At 44.0% G+C, this 21,116-nt stretch overlaps 1 protein-coding gene across 1 annotated transcript in view; it reads right to left on the reverse strand.

Moving 5' to 3' along the window:
• Positions 1–21,116, reverse strand: part of GLP1R (glucagon like peptide 1 receptor) — a 730,702-nt gene that overhangs the window by 338,129 nt on the left and 371,457 nt on the right. The window contains exon 5 of the mRNA XM_078647341.1: positions 2,988–3,141. Within this exon, the coding sequence (XP_078503467.1) occupies positions 2,988–3,141 (154 nt within the window). The remainder of the gene's footprint in view (positions 1–2,987; positions 3,142–21,116) is intronic.

The raw sequence follows: 21,116 nt of genomic DNA on the forward strand, positions 1-21,116 counted from the left end.
TATGCCTGGTTGTGTACAACAGGAGTGATAAAGACCTATACCTGGTTTTGTATGGGAGGAGTGCAAATAACCTATGCCTGGTTGTGTACAGCAGGAGTAATAAAGACCTATACCTGGTTCTGTATGGGAGGAGTGCAAATAACCTATGCCTGGTTGTGTACAACAGGAGTGATAAAGACCTATACCTGGTTCTGTATGGGAGGAGTGCAAATAACCTATGCCTGGTTGTGTACAGCAGGAGTGATAAAGACCTATACATGGTTTTGTGTAGGAGGAGAGCTAAAAACCTATGCCTGGTTGTGTACAACAGGAGTGATAAAGACCTATACCTGGTTTTGTATGGGAGGAGAGCTAAGGACCTATGCCTGGTTGTGTACAACAGGAGTGATAAAGACTTATACCTGGTTTTGTGTGGGAGGAGTGCAAATAACCTATGCCTGGTTGTGTACAACAGGAGTGATAGAGACCTATACCTGGTTTTATATGGGAGAAGAGCTCAAAACCTATGCCTGGTTGTGTACAACAGGAGTGATAAAGACCTATACCTGGTTTTGTGTGGGAGGAGTGCAAATAACCTATGCCTGGTTGTGTACCACAGGAGTGATAAAGACCTATACCTGGTTTTGTATGGGAGGAGAGCTAAACACCTATGCCTGGTTGTGTACCACAGGAGGGATAAAGACCTATACCTGGTTTTGTGTGGGAGGAGTGCAAAAAGCCTATGCCTGGTTGTGTACAGCAGGAGTGATTAAGACCTATACCTGGTTTTGTGTGGGAGGAGTGCAAATAACCTATGCCTGGTTGTGTACCACAGGAGTGATGAAGACCTATACCTGGTTTTGTGTGGGAGGAGTGCAAAAACCTATGCCTGGTTGGGTACAGCAGGAGTGATAAAGACATATACCTGGTTCTGTATGGGAGGAGTGCAAAAACCTATGCCTGGTTGGGTACAGCAGGAGTGATAAAGACCTATACCTGGTTTTGTGTGGGAGGAGTGCAAAAACCTATGCCTGGTTGGGTACAACAGGAGTGATAGAGACCTATACCTGGTTTTGTAAGGGAGGAGTGCAAAAACCTATGCCTGGTTGTATACAACAGGAGTGATAAAGACCTATACCTGGTTTTGTATGGGAGGAGTGCAAAAAACCTATGCCTGGTTGGGTACAACAGGAGTGATAGAGACCTATACCTGGTTTTGTAAGGGAGGAGTGCAAAAACCTATGCCTGGTTGTATACAACAGGAGTGATAAAGACCTATACCTGGTTTTGTGTGGGAGGAGTGCAAAAAACCTATGCCTGGTTGGGTACAACAGGAGTAATAAAGACCTATACCTGGTTTTGTGTGGGAGGAGTGCAAAAACCTATGCCTGGTTGGGTACAACAGGAGTGATAGAGACCTATACCTGGTTTTGTAAGGGAGGAGTGCAAAAACCTATGCCTGGTTGTATACAACAGGAGTGATAAAGACCTATACCTGGTTTTGTATGGGAGGTATGCAAAAAACCTATGCCTGGTTGGGTACAACAGGAGTGATAGAGACCTATACCTGGTTTTGTAAGGGAGGAGTGTAAAAACCTATGCCTGGTTGTATACAACAGGAGTGATAAAGACCTATACCTGGTTTTGTGTGGGAGGAGTGCAAAAAACCTATGCCTGGTTGGGTACAACAGGAGTGATAGAGACCTATACCTGGTTTTGTAAGGGAGGAGTGCAAATAACCTATGCCTGGTTGTATACAACAGGAGTGATAAAGACCTATACCTGGTTTTGTGTGGGAGGAGAGCTAGAAACCTATGCCTGGTTGTGTACAACAGGAGTGATAAAGACCTATACCTGGTTTTGTGTGGGAGGAGTGCAAAAAACCTATGCCTGGTTGGGTACAACAGGAGTGAGAGAGACCTATACCTGGTTTTGTACTAGAGACATGATAAAATAAAATCCTATCCCTGGCTGTGTACAGGAGGAGTAATAAAAAGCTATGCCTGGTTGTCCTGCACTGTGGATTTAACACTCTCCAGGCAGGCAATCTCAGAGATATTGCATGTTATAACCAGCCCATGACATTGTTAAATTTAGAAAATCCAATCCCTGCTCCCTTGAGGTTCCTGCGATGTATTGCCCCTTACTAATTCGCACAAATAAATAGGTTGACAAATGATTATACAATTTGTTTTCATCGACCATAATACAAGGTGACCTAATATGTGCACTCTCCCGCTCACTATATGTGTAGATCTATATATGTGTATATATATATATATATATATATATATATATATATATATATATATATATATATATATATATATATATATATATATATATATATATATATATATATATATATATATATATGCATGCATGTATGTACATATATATATATACAATTGAAATAATGCAAAGTGACAGTTGAAATCAAGTCAGATACAAGAGTGGGCCACTTGGTTAGTATAAAAGAATTACTTTTTAATTAAGTAAATAAAATGTTCAGTTTTTGAAAGAAAATGTACTTTACCAATAATGCTCAGATCAGAGTGAGAGATGGCTTTCCATTACATCCATGTCCATGTCTCACACCGTCCACATACCCTTCTGTTACATCCTGTACTTGTGTTTGTATTTCCCTTGTAATTCTTCTTGCCCTTTTAATTTGTTATGTGTAAATTTAGAATGTTATAAGGGGAATCTTTATCTAGACCTCTGCTATTAAACTGGAGTTATACCTACAAGGATTTTTACTCTTTGTTATTGGAATTTAACATTGGCGACGAGGATGGGAGGATTAGTCACATTTAACTCAGTTTTAAGTTCTCAATCAGACAGCCTTCCAGTAGTTTCATCAGCTGGCTGAGAGAGCTGAAAGGCTCACAATTCAGAATGCAGCCCTGTCCACCAGGCACAGCTCCTCGAGCACTGAAATGATACAGATATGGGAAGGAGAGAAGGGAAGGAGACAAGAAAGGAGTGGGAAAGGACTGGAGACTTACCTGGTATGAAATGAGTCCATCCCACTGGTGGTGGTAGGTGGCTGTGCTGTACATCCACTTCAAGATAGAATCCTTGATGAAGACCGACAGCGCTCGAAGGATGAAGGAGGTGAAAAGATTCAGGTGGATGTAGTTCCTGGTGCAGTGTAAATGTCTACAAAAAAGATACAGAGAAACAGCAGCTGATAAAGGGAAACAACCTTTACAACGCAACTTTTACAACGCACTACCATTACAACGAAACTTTTACAACGCAACATCCATTACATCGCATGCCATTACAACGCATGACACTACAACGCATACCACTACAACGCATGTCATTACAACGCATGTCATTACAACGCATGTCATTACAACGCATAACAGTACAACGCATAGTACCCTTACACTTCCCAACACTTACCCTACTGTTGCACCCTCCTGGAGTTAGAATAGTAATTTTTACACCTACACTATCCGACACTTACCCTACTGTTGCACCCCCCTGGAGTTAGAATAGTAATTTTTACCCCTACACTATCCAATACTTACCATACATGCAATGTAATGTTATGCGTTGTAATGGTATGCGTTGTAAAGGTAGTATGTGTTGTAATGGAATGCGTTGTAAAGGTAGTTTTTAAAAATTAGTTATAATGGCATGCGTTGTAATGGAATAGGTTGTAATGGATGTTGCGTTGTAAAAAATGCTTTGTAAAGGTATGGTTTAGTATAAGGAGATAATTTACATTTTGTCAAATTGTTTGATGAAACAATGGACTGCAAGAAAAAGTTTCATAAAAACTAAAATAGAGAAAATATTATTGGTGTTTCTTCTCAAATGTGTTCTGAACATGAAGGTCTAAATTACTTACCAGTAATTCCATTACTCTGAGTTTTCTCTTTCTCATTTCAGTTGTGAGATGTGTTCTCCTCCACAGACAATCAGCGCCTCTAAATTGAAACACAAAACTAGAAGTCTAAACATTTGTCCTTCCTACTCCCACCAGTATAATATTAATGCTGCCTACCCCAGCACATCTTGAATATAATTAAGCTGACTAAAAACCTCTATTATTTTTATTATTATTATTATTATTATTATTCTATTATTGAATATAATTAAGCTGACTAAAAACCTTTATTATTATTATTATTATTATTATTATTATTATTATTATTATATATAATTAAGGGGACTAAAAACCTTCTTTCTCCCGCCAAGTCAGCCCGGCTGTCCTACTAACGGAAGCGAAGAAGGAAGTGATGATTGAAAAGAAGAAGAATGAAGTTAGAGTAATGCAGTTATAGCCTCCCGGATATCCTTCCAAATGAGATTAGTGAACCATCTTCTAATCAACCTGTCGCCCCTCAACTCATCACGTCCCCTCTTGAAGAGATAGAATGAAGGTTTTCTCCCCCCCTCAATGTTCAGCTCGCAGGCTGTAAAAATAGCAAATACTAGTAAGAATATCGGGGCATATTACCAAGGGTGGCGATAGGCAATTATCGCCGGTTTAGCGGCTGTTTTCGGGGCCCGCTTTGCATGTCAGCGATATTTATCGCTAATGACAAGCAAAGTGGGCGTACCCAACCTGTTAGCGACTGAAAGCAGTCGCTAACGTCGCTACCTCCTATTAGCACGGCAGGCGTAGCGATAGAAATATTCCCGCTATCGCCAAAAACCAACGCCTGCTCAGACCAGTTCTTAGCCATGTTATCCAATGGGAAGTGGATAACATGGCTAAGAGCATTTTGTCGCTAATGCGTGAATATCGCTGTATTCTCAGCAAAATTCATGCATTTCGCCGCTATCGCTGGATATTTTAGCACAATGGAGAAAAACTTTGCTAATAGCATGTTTTCTCCACTGACATATCCAGCGGTAGGCAGCGATAAAAAAATCGTCGCTAAGCCTATTTAGCGATAATTATCGCTACTTGTTGGTAATATGCCCCTCAGTTCCTAGCTCTAAAAGTTCATCTCTTATTGGGCTGAGCTCTCCCGGTAGTGCCTGGAGGGAGTTAGACCAGGTGTCAGGATGCATAATTCCTATGGTCAGCCTGTCCCTAGATACACATCCAATATCATGCACTATCACAGTTCTATCTTGGAATATTGCGCGACTTAGGAATAGGGGTGCCGCTTCTGATTGAAACAATTTCATAGAAAAGTTTGACATCTGTGCCTTCCAGGAGACCTGGTCCATGGAGCCCCTCTACCTCCCTGGATATTTAAACTATTATATCCCGGCTACTCTGGGTATTAAGGGTCAGCCATTGGGGGGGCCGTACGCTCTGGATTAGACAGGACATCAGTCTTAAAATCTTGGTATTACCCATAGAGAGTAATGATATTCTTGCAATTAGGTTGGTATCCGGCTCATACGGAACAATTGTCAACTTAAATGTATACACTAGAGGACTCAGTGGGGGGCGGAGATCTGATTTCATCGATGCCCTGGGCAAGCTTCTCGATAGGATCTCAGGGGAAGCTGCAGTATTCGTAGCTGGGGATCGAAACATGACGTTTGAACCCTTTGATAGTGTGATAGAAGGGACTAGGACGAACAATGGGGCGTACCACTCTTGGAGTTAACCCCAATTAAACGATGGACAGAGGCTGCCATTCAATTGAAAGCTCTTTGTTTAGAATATGGCTTTAGAGCGGCCATTGGCAGATCCCCCACCGACAGATGTGGGGCAAACACATTTAATAATGGTTATCACTCTAGCCGGATTTATTATCTCCTAGTTAGCTTGAATCTATGGCACACCTTTGAGGACATGGTCGTACAACCGCGTATGTAGAGCGACCACAATCCACTTTGCTCTAGGTTCATATTTAGAGCTCTAAAAGCAGTAGCACAAACTGCGACCCTACCTATTACTACTGATCTTCAGCTATCAAATAACATGTGGAGAGTTAAGTGACCAATGATCCTAGAGCGCTCGGAAATATTATCCTCCATATCTAGTGAGATGGAAAGTACTGTAAAAGCAATGGAGATATGCCTTCTTAACCACCAGACGCTAAATGAACTTACACAATTGCATAACTCATTGTTCTCAAAAATGCGTACCTATGTCCAAAGACCGAGCAAGGCTAGGGCTAAAAAGATAATCGGCCAAAGCATCACTGGTATAATACTGACTGTAGACACGCCCGTAGTGCTCTTGGTGAAGCAATCGAGTCGGGGACATGGTTAGAGTGTGAACTGCTAGGTCAATCAATCAATCAATCAATCATAACAATTGTATAGCGCGCTACTCACCCGTAAGGGTCTCAAGGCGCTGAGGGGTGGGGGGTCGCTACTGCTCGAACAGCCAGGTCTTGAGTAATTTCCTGAAGGAGAGGTGATCCTGGGTCAGCCGTAGGTGAGTGGGGAGGGAGTTCCATGTCTTGGCTGCTAGGTAGGAGAAGGATCTTCCTCCGACCGTGGATTTCCGAATTCTTGGGACGGAGGCGAGGGCGAGGCTGGCGGATCGGAGCTGGCGGGTGGGTGTGTAGAAAGTGAGGCGGCTGTTGAGGTACTTGGGGCCCAGGTCGTGGAGAGCTTTGAGTGCATGGGTGAGGAGTCTGAACGTGATTCTCTTGTTGTTGGGGATCCAGTGCAGGTCTTTCAGGTGGGTGGAGATGTGGCTGTGTCCGGGGACGTCCAGGACGAGTTGTGCGGAGGCATTCTGGATGCGCTGGAGTCTTTTCTGGAGTTTGGCTGTGGATCCAGCGTAGAGGGTGTTCCCATAGTCCAGACGGCTGGTGACGAGGGCCTGGGTGACCGTCTTCCTGGTTTCGGTGGGGATCCATCGGAAGATCTTTCGGAGCATGCGCAGGGTGTTGAAGCAGGATGATGAGACTGCGTTCACTTGCTTGGTCATCATGAGGGAGGAGTCCAGGATGACGCCCAGGTTGTGTGCGTAGTCCGTTGGTTTGGGTGCGCTGCCCAGGGCAGGCGGCCACCAGGAGTGGTCCCACACGGAGGCGATGATCCCATGATGAGGACTTCCGTCTTGTCTGTGTTCAGTTTCAGGCAGCTGTTCTTCATCCACTCGGCGACGTCTTTCATCCCTTCATGCAGGCTGGTTCTGGAGGTGGCGGGGTCGTTGGTGAGGGAGGGGATCAGCTGGGTGTCGTCGGCGTAGGAGATGATATTGAGGTTGTGTTTGCGTGCGATGGCTCGAGAGGGCTCATGTAGATGTTGAAGAGGGTTGGGCTGAGTGATGATCCTTGTGGTAGGCCGCAGATGACTTCGGTGGCCTTGGATCTATATAAGAAGGCTACCCACTGTGCCAAAAAAGCTTGGGATGAAGGCAGGTGGTTGGAAATAAAACGAGCTTGTGAAAGCAGCAACTCTCAGCGGTTTTGGAATTTGGTAAAATGGGGCAGGGGAGGAGTGCCTCAGGCCCCAGAAAATTACGTTGACCCAGGTGTGTGGGTTAGTCACTTCGCTTCTCAATACGCCTATGATGAAGTTGAGGATTGCGGACCCTGACTGAATCGTCTGATATAGTATTTGATGAGGCAGACATTAGCTTTGCTCTTCGAACACTTACAGGAGGTAGAGCCCCGGCGATAGATTGTGTTCCTGCCACCATCTTATTGCAGGACAGACACAAATGGACTCAATACATATTAAAATTAGCTAAAGCTATAACCCAGGGTGCACAAATCCCAGACACAAGGCAGGAGGCGGAGATCATCCCTGTATATAAACAAGCATTTGCAATGCAATAGGTTTCGCAGCATTCAAGTTTGAGTTATTGGCATTGTATATAACAATGTGTTGCATGAATTTTTGGGAAAACTCTGTATTGGCTGGTGATGTTTGTGCCCGGTGAAAGCATGCACTAACAACTTATGGTGTCTGTGCCTGGTGAAAGTGTGCACTGACGGCTGGTGGTGTGTGCCTGGTGAAAGGGTGCACTGGCGGCTGGTGGTGTTTGTGCCCGGTGAAAGCGTGCAATGACGGCAGGTGGAGTGTATGACTGATGAAAGCGTGTACTGATGGCTAGTGGTGTGTGTGTGCCTGTTGAAAGTGTGCACTGATGGCTGGTGCTGTGTGTCCATGGTGGAAAAGCGTGCACTGACATGTTTAAAAGTAAAGTGCGCCATACTGCGATTGCTACAATAGTTAATTGTGGATGTGTTAACAATTGATGCGTGCACTGATGGCTGGTGGTGTGTGTGCCTGTAGAAAATGTGCCCGGCGCATTCAGAAAACAGTTGGCAGGCAACAAGAAGTAACCAGCTGGTTCATGTCAGACATGGACCTCTTCCCAAAGAGGGATCTATAAAATGAACCCAACATGAATGAAGCCCCTGCCTCGTGATCACAGTATTCACAAGTGTCAAAACAGAAAAATGAAGTTAACAAATTGGTGAAATCGCAGGATATAACCTGCTCATTTCTAATGAGTACTACAGAAAAAAAAACTAACAAATGAGGAGACACCTACCATACACCAAAACAGGCAGTAAATACTGTAAACAAAGCTATGTTAAACATTAAATTAACCGGCCGTCTGTATAAAAACAAACGCCTAGCCGAAGGCATTTGATTCAAACGATCACGTTAATGATTTGCAAACCCAAAGCAAAATATAAGGGCAAACCTACGTTGTGCTCTATAAATAAGTTGATAAAGTACAAATAGAAGTATTCTAGAAATGTCAAATGTGCACAGAAGGCACACTCGAAAGGGGCGGCCTATATTCTACCTCTGAGGACGTACTACAGCTCGCACAAGTCGACACTGGTAGAAAAAAAAGGATTAGTGCACATCGCTAATAAACTCAATGGCATGGCACACGGCCAACATGCTAGAACATAAATAAACAATATGTCCCCGCCTGAAAAGAAAAAAAATCATCGTTAGTCAAAGTACACCTGTCAATTCTACAGAAGATGTGATCTGTGCGCTTGGGGAATGGAATTCATGGGCTAGGTATTTCATAGAGTACACACACTCCAGAAGTTCACGTTAGAGAGGCACAAACCAATGGAAAAAGAAATAAACTCACTCCTCTTTCGAGGTCAGGCACCACTATATTAGAACACTACCGTACGAATAAAACCAATTAAAATACACCCTATGCTAGTTTTCTTTAATAAAATAAAAAGGTACCAAAACCTGGAGGGTGCGTATAAAGACCGGTGCAAATTATGAACCACTGAGATGCATTAAATCTGCCAATACAAAAAACTAAGTTTCTAAAAAATGCAAAGGAATGTGTCATCGGATGTCAATATATACACTTAAACTTTTAGGTGTAGCACTTCGGAGTGCCTACATACGTTTTCAAAATTCGACTTTCAACTACCTGCTTTCCCCCACTAAGTATCTGTTCTCAGTGGACAATCAAAACGTGGACATTGCAACCGAAAGTTCCTTTTAAATGTGCACATTCCCATGCCAACCACAAAACGCCTGTTCAAGATCACAGGATAGCACCCCAGGGAGTGGACAGCAGTCTACTGTGTAAAAACGAGAAACACTCGGTACTAGCCACCGCTCCGCGACCATATTTAGAACTACAATGTTATGTCAGCAATATGGCGTCTGTAGTCTTTGTACAGAAGCAACGTGCGGCATGTGTATCTAGGAAAATTCAAAAGGGGAGACAACCTGAGCCCAAAAAGTCTCTGTCAGTCAAAACCACACCTCCGCAAATGAGTGTAGGGATTTAAAATCCGAATGCTCCCCAGATGCGCCACAATGTCCTGACGTGTGATGAACTACAAAATGACGTCATAGCGTAGACGTTTGTAGTTCGCACTCCGGAAGCCCACGCATGCGCCCACGGATGGCCAGAGAAGCAGTGCTGGTGACGCGGGGCTCCCATGCCCGAGGGAGAGCCCCGCGGAGTCTGCAGAAGTCAACAAAGCCGGTAAGTGGGGCTTAGTTGGAGGGGGAGTGGGGAGGGAGGGTGCGCTTGTGTGTGTGTGTGTGCAGCGGCGGCGGGGGGGGGGTCTCTGTATGTGTGTGTGCATGCGTGTGTGTAGGTGTGCTAGTGTGTGTGTTTGTCTCTGTTTGTACGCATGCGTGCAGGGGGAGGTATGGCTGTGTGGCAGCTTTCCAGGAGAGGAGACAGGAGCTGGCCTCAGCAAGCGCGTTCGCGTGCGTGTGGCCCGCTCAATTCCGAGCGCGCGGCCAGCTCCTGTCCCCTCTCCTGGAAAGAAGACTCCATAACAAGAGGTTCTCTGGCGAGACCGCGCTTCGAGCGGTTCAACGCCACGAGACCTAAAAAGGAGAAAAACCCTTGCCCGGTAATTATAGGCCAATAAGCCTCATAGATTCCATATAGAAAGTGGTGGGCCGTGGTTGTCATGGCCAAGGCTCATGCATGGATAGATGAAAACACCATCCTTACCCCCACCTGGCAGGCTTCAAGGCCCACATTAGCACAATTGATCAGGTCTTCTGTTTTGTCCAAGTACATTTGCCTGCCTTTGTTGATCTTAAATCAGCTTTTGACATGGTCTCACGGTGCAAATTGTGGGAGATGCTGAAGGAGATGGGAATACCACCTGACCTACTTTCCCACATCGCTAGTTTTCACCAGGATAACAATGCACAAATTTGTTGGGGGTGCAGGAAAATAAGACAGAGCCCTTCCTGTACAAAAAGGCGTCCGTCAAGGATGTGGGTTGGCCCCTACACCTTTTTATTAATGGTGTAGCAAATTTTCTGGCTGCTATTCATACTGATGCACCCCTTTTAGCTGGAAGAAAGATCCCGATTATGATGTTCGCAGACAACACGCTGATTATCTCTAAACCCCCAAGAGGTCTACAGCGTGCTCTGAGACGTTATGGAGACTTCTGTGTTTTACGAGGCCTAAAAATTCATGCTGCTAATAAAAAGTTCGAATATATGATGTTACAATGCAAACAATTACAATGCATACCTTAACAACTTGGCTTTTACATCGCAGCATCCATTACAACCCATGATTTTACAAAGCATGCCATCACATGCATTTTTTGAAACTACATTTAAAACGCATTCCATTACAATGCATAACATTACAACGCATAATACTTTTAGGGCAAGAGCAGGGTAAGTGTTGGATACTGTAGGGGTACAAATTACTATTCCCACTCCAGTGAGTGCAACAGTAGGGTAAGTGTTGGATAGTGTAGGGGTACAAATTACTATTCCCACTCCAGTGAGTGCAACAGTAGGGTAATTGTTGGATAAAGTCCGGGTAAAAATACTATCTCCATGTACCCCAAAACCCATACCAACCCTAAAACAAAAAAATCCCCATAACTTAACTTATAATTTGTTGTATTGGCATGCGTTATAATGGTATTAATTGTAATATGATGCGTTGTAGTGACATGCGTTGGAATGGCATGTGTTGTAATGGCATGTGATGTAAAGGCAGCTGCGTTGTAAAGATAGTGCATTGTAGTAACTGCATTGTAATGGTTGTTTCACTCAAAGTTCATGGCTTTTTATCAGCATAGATCCTTCAAGGGTAGATTGACAATGGACAGGCTCCCCCTTGAGCAGGTTGATGCATTGTTTATCAGGGCATAAAACTGCAGAAGGATATGAGATGGAAGCCACACATAGAAGCCATGACATTAAAACATTGGCGGTTAGCCGGAGTCATAAGGAAGGAATTCAAAAATCTCCCCGACTAAGCCTCTTAGCCCTGTGATCCAAATTTATAACATCAAAGTCGTGAGCAAAGTTCTTTATGGTGCAGAGCTGTGGGGCTTAGAGAACAGGCCACAGCTAACATCTGCTGAGAACGCGTTCATGCGAGCGATAACTAGTCTCCCACAAAGCAGACCCATCCTTCCATTATGGAACAATTTAGGTTAGGAAAGAAGCTCTGGAGGAACTAGCCAGGTTAAGGCCTATCCTATATTGGCGTAGATTATGGTGTACTATCAATAATTGGCTGTCCCTGAAATGATACACCATGAATAGTTTTCAAATCACAGCCCAAAAGGGGTCAATATCTTTGCGACCTCACTTTACAGAGACCAATTCAATGAGTTGGTTATTTGGCTGTAGTGTATCCGTTTTTTTAAAAAAGACGAGAAATAAACTACCATACACAGACCTTTCATACACAAAAAAAAGTGTGAGAAGGAAAGAAGGCACCTCACGGTAGCAACACCAAAGGGGTAAACTGACTTGAACTCGCCAGAAACCCACTTATCATCATTGGTTAGCTTCTTTCCAATACGGAAATGTGCGTGTGTTTTAAGACAAAGCCTCAACCCAATGAAAACAAAAGGAAGAAACCTAAATGTGAATGTACTTCCTATATGTGTAAGAATCAACCACGTGTTCAAGGATCCTGTGAGAACAAAAACATAATCCTCAACAGCAAAAATTGGTGAAGCTTACTTGCTACTGATACACTTTATTCCTTGCTGTACGCTTTTCCACGTTAAAAATTACTCCTATCAAGTCATGATCAAATAACAACTAGCCAACATGTTTCGTTGCTGTTATCAATTTTAAGCAACTTCGTCAGGGCTAGGGATCCAAATAGACGTTTTCATGTGGGATTTGCATCAAACCATCCGGTTGCGTCACTGCAGCATACCGGCAACCATAATAGGACTAGGGATACGCGTCATACGATCGCGCATCCGTCGGGTAACCACCAACAGGTCTTGTCACCGCGAACTTAGACCTGATGTGTTTTCAATCGTCCGGTAGATTATGGTGTACACAGGAATTGGCTGTATTTGCTGAGGGGCTAAGAGATATTATCGACACAGATCAATTCCATAAACTCAATTGGCTGTGAGACCTGAGAATCCTTCTTAATAAGATGGGCCTTTCACATTTGTGGGAGTCTCCTTCCAGTGCTTTGTTCCCGTCAAGAGATTCACTGAAGGATACATACTGGGAAATGGTTGCGCATGAAGAGATAAAGCGCCATGATCCCACCTCCCTTTCAGGGCCTTTTTTGCAGATTAAACCACGCCCCAGCCTAGAGCGCTACTGGGATGCCATCAAAAAGCCCTTTGATCGGAAATTGTATTTTCAATTTAGATCTGGATCATTACGCCTAGTGTTTTACATCTAAATGGTCCACCGCCGAATATAACAAATGCCACATAGGTGTCAATTATGCAGAAACCTATTTGCATGTGCTGTTTATCTGCCCCACATACTCAGGCCCGTGTAAAGCTTGGTTGGTGCAGACTTGTAGGAATATGGGTACTAGGGGGAACATCCTTTACAACGCAACTTTTACAACGCACTTCCATTACGACACAGCTTTTACAATGCAAGTTATTACAACACATTGCGCTTGCGGGCGCTCTAGGATGGGGAATAGTTTAATTACTATCCAACACGTTCCCTACTATCCACGGGGACTGGAGTTGGAATAGTAAATTGAACTATTCACTATCCAGCGCCCCCCAACGCAAGTCGTTGTAACGACTTGCGTTGTAAAACCTGCGTCGTAATGGCATGCGTTGTGAAAGCATGCGTTGAAATGTCATACATCCGGGTACTAGATCATGTAGCACTGCTCTGCGTATTCTCTGCTCCGAGCCATCACCTAGGCATGCAATCCCGGTGGGAAAATTCTTAAGGTGGATGAGGCACTTTTGATCCAAGAAAATTGTGCATGAATAGCGAAAATGGGAATATTCCCCTAATCATGTAGGTGCATCTAGACTAAAAGAGGTTTGTGGGGGTTCAACTTGATCTAAAATGATGAAAAATATATGAATTTTATGTTTTTTTAAATTATTGTAACGCTATGGAATTCGCCTTTGAACTATTTGTCTGTTATCTTGCCATTGTGCACAAACTTTTTTAACTCAAGATTTTAACCCCTGTATTATTTTAACTTTTGAACTCCAATGCTTTTATGAAGTATATAGTCCAATAGAGCTTCTTTTACTTTCTAATGCAATTATCAGTAAGTAATTTAAGCATTATGCTTCTTTTACTTCTTCATTTGAATCATAACTAGTTCATGGAGAGATCCAGTCCATGGAAGAAGTATAGGAGAGATCCAGTCCATGGAAGAGGTATGGGAGAGATCCAGTCCATGGAACAAATATAGGAGTGACACTGTATGTAACAAGGACCCCCGAGTTAAAAATTAATTCAATTCATAGGTCAGGGACAAATATATATGAAAAGTAACAACGTAGGCAATTATATCATCTTGTCTGTACAATGACAACTGGGAGAAGTAGCACAATAACAGCTATGGTTTTGATTTTTATGAACACAATTACATGTAAAATACATATTTCATTAAAATACTTGTATCCATATCCAATATAGACCAAGTCACACAATATTAATACAACAAAATCACAAAATTAAAAGGAGAACAACCAGTGGCACATTAATTAAATCGACGCGCGTTTCGGCGAACCAGCGCCTTCTTCAGGAATAGCCACGTATTACCTGGAAAAATTATATAATGGAATACATTCATTATAAAACATTACATATTTAGTTACATATTTAATAAATCACAAATACAAAGATAAAACAGTACAGAAACCATAGTTGAACAGTCTACATTATCTTTTATTTAATGCCTCCCATTTAGAGACCCACAAGAAAGACTTACAGTGATAAAAGTCTATTTAGTACAGTTTACTTCAATGCTCATTTTAGGCCCTATATCATACTCCACTCTTGCATATTAATTGAAAATAAAAACCACTAACCCCGAGTGGTTATATAGTTCTTGGGACGTTCTGGATTATGGCAATAGTTCTGAACCATATTACATTTATGTCTAGGCACAATGGCCTCTCAAGGCACTCAGTGGCGGTGAAGGCCGCGTTAGCTTGGAATGAGCTTCCCCTTTCTCTGCGCGCTCTTGTTGACTTTGGTGCTTTTAAAAAAGCGTTAAAAACGTATCTGTTTAGATTGGCTGTTTCGTTTTTTTTGGTCAGTTTAGTGTTTGCTGTTAAAACTCGTTCTTCTTTTTTTTCCGCGCCAGGATACTCCGGCAGTAATTGAGCGCGTTACAAAACAGCATAATAATAATAATAATAATAAGTCAAGTCAGTTGGTTAAACTTTGAGATAATACTTACTGTAATTAGACCGTAGTACTTCTTATTAACACAATGGCCATTGCCGTACAGTAACTCCATAGATTCTAGTCTATTTGGGATATAGCTATAATTTAAGATGATACTTACTTATAACGCTTTCGGCAGATCAATGAAAATGAGTTTCTTATAGATGTAATGGATAATATACCTATAAGGAAATAATACATTTGATATAAATAAGGCCCCCAAATAAAAAACCTAAATGTGCAAGCACAACCGGTCTCAGATCTCATTCATTACTTATTAAAAGTATTTTGATTGATTTCTTATAGAGTTCTATATCAGTTTTGACGAGCTGTTTTTGTTTGTGATATCGAATGAGAACAGCCACCACATGAACAAATATGTAGTTATTCTCTCGTTATTAGCGTAAGGCGAAATTAGGCGACGCCTTATATTTGATAAAGCAGGATCTCTGTTATGTAAGGCACGCCTTGTCCAAATTTCTATATTCAAAAGAAAGATCTATAAGATTCAATGGGGACACATCAACGGCCCACAACGTAACCCTAAGTTTCACAGTACTCTGAATATAGTAGCTAAAGTTGCCTTTTAGTGCATGTAGAGCTGGTTGAAACAAGAGACTGCAAAAAATATAGACCGAAATTCAAAAACCTCCATTAAGATGCAATGTTCTAAGTTACAGTCTTTATAAAAATTAGATGTAATATGTAACTAGCTAAATAATTCTGTATAAACGATATTTGGAATTGCAATCTTTATGCAGAAACGATGTAATCTGTAGTTCGCTAAAACCTGACTAACTAATAAGACTCGAAGCTACTAATTTAGACATGAACCTGCAAGGATACAGAAGAGAAAACGATAGATTTGGAATAAAAGACGGCAGATTTAGAATAAGAAGTGGCTGAACAAATCACCCATTATAGATTGTCATGTCTCAGAAAAACGAGCAATGATTACCCAAATGTGTTTTAACAGCCAATGTCGCCTTCAAACTTATAACCGATTTTCGAAACACAAGGCTGCAATATTCATTTGAAAAACTAAGATACAAGCTAGGAGAGGAGAGCTATAGAACGTCTCATTTTAAATAAACATAACTCTCAACAATATGCAATAATTACCTAATTTGTTAAAACTCCAGCATACAACTAAGAATAAATGTGAACCGATATGAGAAAACGATATCCAGAGTGAGAGGCAATTATTAAAATTCTCGTTAAAAAACACAGCCCCATCGCGTTTACCTGTGATAATGCGCTGTCGGGAAAGACCAGAGGCAAACGGCGTCCTACGTCGTACAAGGACTGATGGCGGGAAGATATCAACAAATTGTCGCCATCAAGGCCCTTTAAATACTTATGTTTGATTGGAGGAAGTTTGCCGTGACCTGTATACAAACCCATTCAAAAAGGGGGGTGGTGATGGACAGAGTATCTGAATTAAGCAGAACACTCCTACCCAGTCAAAAGATCAGGGCTTGATCCATCACCGTTTTTTAGCTCACTGCACCATCCCAGTTCAGAACCTGGCTACATGCAAATTAGTCTGTCCCTGGCCCAGTGCATCATGGGAACAGGGCAGACCAAACTACCAAGCCAATTCTTCACTGGAAAGGAAACAAGCTTCCGGGGACCGGTTTCTGGCATTACAGCCGTCTTCTGCCCAGCTTGCTTGAATCCTGATGGTGCAGTGAGCAAGGGACTCACATCTGAGCATACCCTTCCACACTTGTGGTGGCCAAAATGATTCAAAAAGGGGGGTGGTGATGGACAGAGTATCTGAATTAAGCAGAACACTCCGACCCAGTCAAAAGATCAGGGCTTGATCCATCACCGTTTTTTAGCTCACTGCACCATCCCAGTTCAGAACCTGGCTACATGCAAATTAGTCTGTCCCTGGCCCAGTGCATCATGGGAACAGGGCAGACCAAACTACCAAGCCAATTCTTTACTGGAAAGGAAACAAGCTTCCGGGGACCGGTTTCTGGCATTACAGCCGTCTTCGGCCCGGCTTGCTTGAATCCTGATGGTGCAGTGAGCAAGGGACTCACATCTGAGCATACCCTTCCACACTTGTGGTGGCCAAAACAATTCAAAAAGGGGGGTGGTGATGGACAGAGTATCTGAATTAAGCAGAACACTCCTACCCAGTCAAAAGATCAGGGCTTGATCCATCACCGTTTTTTAGCTCACTGCACCATCCCAGTTCAGAACCTGGCTACATGCAAATTAGTCTGTCCCTGACCCAGTGCATCATGGGAACAGGGCAGACCAAACTACCAAGCCAATTCTTTACTGGAAAGGAAACAAGCTTCCGGGGACCGGTTTCTGGCATTACAGCCGTCTTCGGCCCGGCTTGCTTGAATCCTGATGGTGCAGTGAGCAAGGGACTCACATCTGAGCATACCCTTCCACACTTGTGGTGGCCAAAACGATTCAAAAAGGGGGGTGGTGATGGACAGAGTATCTGAATTAAGCAGAACATTCCTACCCAGTCAAAAGATCAGGGTTTGATCCATCACCGTTTTTAGCTCACTGCACCATCCCAGTTCAGAACCTAGCTACATGCAAATTAGTCTGTCTCTGGCCCAGTGCATCATGGGAACAGGGCAGACCAAACTACCAAGCCAATTCTTTACTGGAAAAGAAACAAGCTTCCGGTGACCGGTTTCTGGCATTACAGCCGTCTTTGGCCCGGCTTGCTTGAATCCTGATGGTGCAGTGAGCAAGGGACTCACATCTGAGCATACCCTTCCACACTTGTGGTGGCCAAAACGATTCAAAAAGGGGGGTGGTGATGGACAGAGTATCTGAATTAAGCAGAACACTCCTACCCAGTCAAAAGATCAGGGCTTGATCCATCACCGTTTTTTTAGCTCACTGCACCATCCCAGTTCAGAACCTGGCTACATGCAAATTAGTCTGTCCCTGGCCCAGTGCATCATGGGAACAGGGCAGACCAAACTACCAAGCCAATTCTTTACTGGAAAGGAAACAAGCTTCCGGGTACCGGTGTCTGGCATTACAGCCGTCTTCGGCCCGGCTTGCTTGAATCCTGATGGTGCAGTGAGCAAGGGACTCACATCTGAGCATACCCTTCCCACACTTGTGGTGGCCAAAACGATTCAAAAAGGGGGGTGATGATGGACAGAGTATCTGAATTAAGCAGAACACTCCTACCCAGTCAAAAGATCAGGGCTTGATCCATCACCCTTTTTTAGCTCACTGCACCATCCCAGTTCAGAACCTGGCTACATGCAAATCAGTCTGTCCCTGGCCCAGTGCATCATGGGAACAGGGCAGACCAAACTACCAAGCCAATTCTTTACTGAAAAGGAAACAAGCTTCCGGGGACCGGTTTCTGGCATTACAGCCGTCTTCGGCCCGGCTTGCTTGAATCCTGATGGTGCAGTGAGCAAGGGACTCACATCTGAGCATACCCTTCAACACTTGTGGTGACCAAAACGATTCAAAAAGGGGGGTGGTGATGGACAGAGTATCTGAATTAAGCAGAACACTCCTACCTAGTCAAAAGATCAGGGCTTGATCCATCACCGTTTTTTAGCTCACTGCACCATCCCAGTTCCGAACCTGGCTACATACAAATTAGTCTGTCCCTGGCCTAGTGCATCATGGGAACAGGGCAGACCAAACTACCAAGCCAATTCTTTACTGGAAAGGAAACAAGCTTCCGGGGACCGGTTTCTGGCATTACAGCCGTCTTCGGCCCGGCTTGCTTGAATCCTGATGGTGCAGTAAGCAAGGGACTCACATCTGAGAATACCCTTCCACACTTGTGGTGGCCAAAACGATTCAAAAAGGGGGGTGGTGATGGACAGAGTATCTGAATTAAGCAGAACACTCCTACCCAGTCAAAAGATCAGGGCTTGATCCATCACCGTTTTTTAGCTCACTGCACCATCCCAGTTCAGAACCTGGCTACATGCAAATTAGTCTGTCCCTGGCCCAGTGCATCATGGGAACAGGGCAGACCAAACTACCAAGCCAATTCTTCACTGGAAAGGAAACAAGCTTCCGGGGACCGGTTTCTGGCATTACAGCCGTCTTCTGCCCAGCTTGCTTGAATCCTGATGGTGCAGTGAGCAAGGGACTCACATCTGAGCATACCCTTCCACACTTGTGGTGGCCAAAATGATTCAAAAAGGGGGGTGGTGATGGACAGAGTATCTGAATTAAGCAGAACACTCCGACCCAGTCAAAAGATCAGGGCTTGATCCATCACCGTTTTTTAGCTCACTGCACCATCCCAGTTCAGAACCTGGCTACATGCAAATTAGTCTGTCCCTGGCCCAGTGCATCATGGGAACAGGGCAGACCAAACTACCAAGCCAATTCTTTACTGGAAAGGAAACAAGCTTCCGGGGACCGGTTTCTGGCATTACAGCCGTCTTCGGCCCGGCTTGCTTGAATCCTGATGGTGCAGTGAGCAAGGGACTCACATCTGAGCATACCCTTCCACACTTGTGGTGGCCAAAACAATTCAAAAAGGGGGGTGGTGATGGACAGAGTATCTGAATTAAGCAGAACACTCCTACCCAGTCAAAAGATCAGGGCTTGATCCATCACCGTTTTTTAGCTCACTGCACCATCCCAGTTCAGAACCTGGCTACATGCAAATTAGTCTGTCCCTGACCCAGTGCATCATGGGAACAGGGCAGACCAAACTACCAAGCCAATTCTTTACTGGAAAGGAAACAAGCTTCCGGGGACCGGTTTCTGGCATTACAGCCGTCTTCGGCCCGGCTTGCTTGAATCCTGATGGTGCAGTGAGCAAGGGACTCACATCTGAGCATACCCTTCCACACTTGTGGTGGCCAAAACGATTCAAAAAGGGGGGTGGTGATGGACAGAGTATCTGAATTAAGCAGAACATTCCTACCCAGTCAAAAGATCAGGGTTTGATCCATCACCGTTTTTAGCTCACTGCACCATCCCAGTTCAGAACCTAGCTACATGCAAATTAGTCTGTCTCTGGCCCAGTGCATCATGGGAACAGGGCAGACCAAACTACCAAGCCAATTCTTTACTGGAAAAGAAACAAGCTTCCGGTGACCGGTTTCTGGCATTACAGCCGTCTTTGGCCCGGCTTGCTTGAATCCTGATGGTGCAGTGAGCAAGGGACTCACATCTGAGCATACCCTTCCACACTTGTGGTGGCCAAAACGATTCAAAAAGGGGGGTGGTGATGGACAGAGTATCTGAATTAAGCAGAACACTCCTACCCAGTCAAAAGATCAGGGCTTGATCCATCACCGTTTTTTTAGCTCACTGCACCATCCCAGTTCAGAACCTGGCTACATGCAAATTAGTCTGTCCCTGGCCCAGTGCATCATGGGAACAGGGCAGACCAAACTACCAAGCCAATTCTTTACTGGAAAGGAAACAAGCTTCCGGGTACCGGTGTCTGGCATTACAGCCGTCTTCGGCCCGGCTTGCTTGAATCCTGATGGTGCAGTGAGCAAGGGACTCACATCTGAGCATACCCTTCCCACACTTGTGGTGGCCAAAACGATTCAAAAAGGGGGGTGATGATGGACAGAGTATCTGAATTAAGCAGAACACTCCTACCCAGTCAAAAGATCAGGGCTTGATCCATCACCCTTTTTTAGCTCACTGCACCATCCCAGTTCAGAACCTGGCTACATGCAAATCAGTCTGTCCCTGGCCCAGTGCATCATGGGAACAGGGCAGACCAAACTACCAAGCCAATTCTTTACTGAAAAGGAAACAAGCTTCCGGGGACCGGTTTCTGGCATTACAGCCGTCTTCGGCCCGGCTTGCTTGAATCCTGATGGTGCAGTGAGCAAGGGACTCACATCTGAGCATACCCTTCAACACTTGTGGTGACCAAAACGATTCAAAAAGGGGGGTGGTGATGGACAGAGTATCTGAATTAAGCAGAACACTCCTACCTAGTCAAAAGATCAGGGCTTGATCCATCACCGTTTTTTAGTTCACTGCACCATCCCAGTTCCGAACCTGGCTACATACAAATTAGTCTGTCCCTGGCCTAGTGCATCATGGGAACAGGGCAGACCAAACTACCAAGCCAATTCTTTACTGGAAAGGAAACAAGCTTCCGGGGA

The sequence above is a fragment of the Lissotriton helveticus genome, chromosome 6 (assembly GCF_964261635.1).
Source record: "Lissotriton helveticus chromosome 6, aLisHel1.1, whole genome shotgun sequence".
NCBI classification, from domain to species: Eukaryota; Metazoa; Chordata; class Amphibia; order Caudata; family Salamandridae; genus Lissotriton; species Lissotriton helveticus.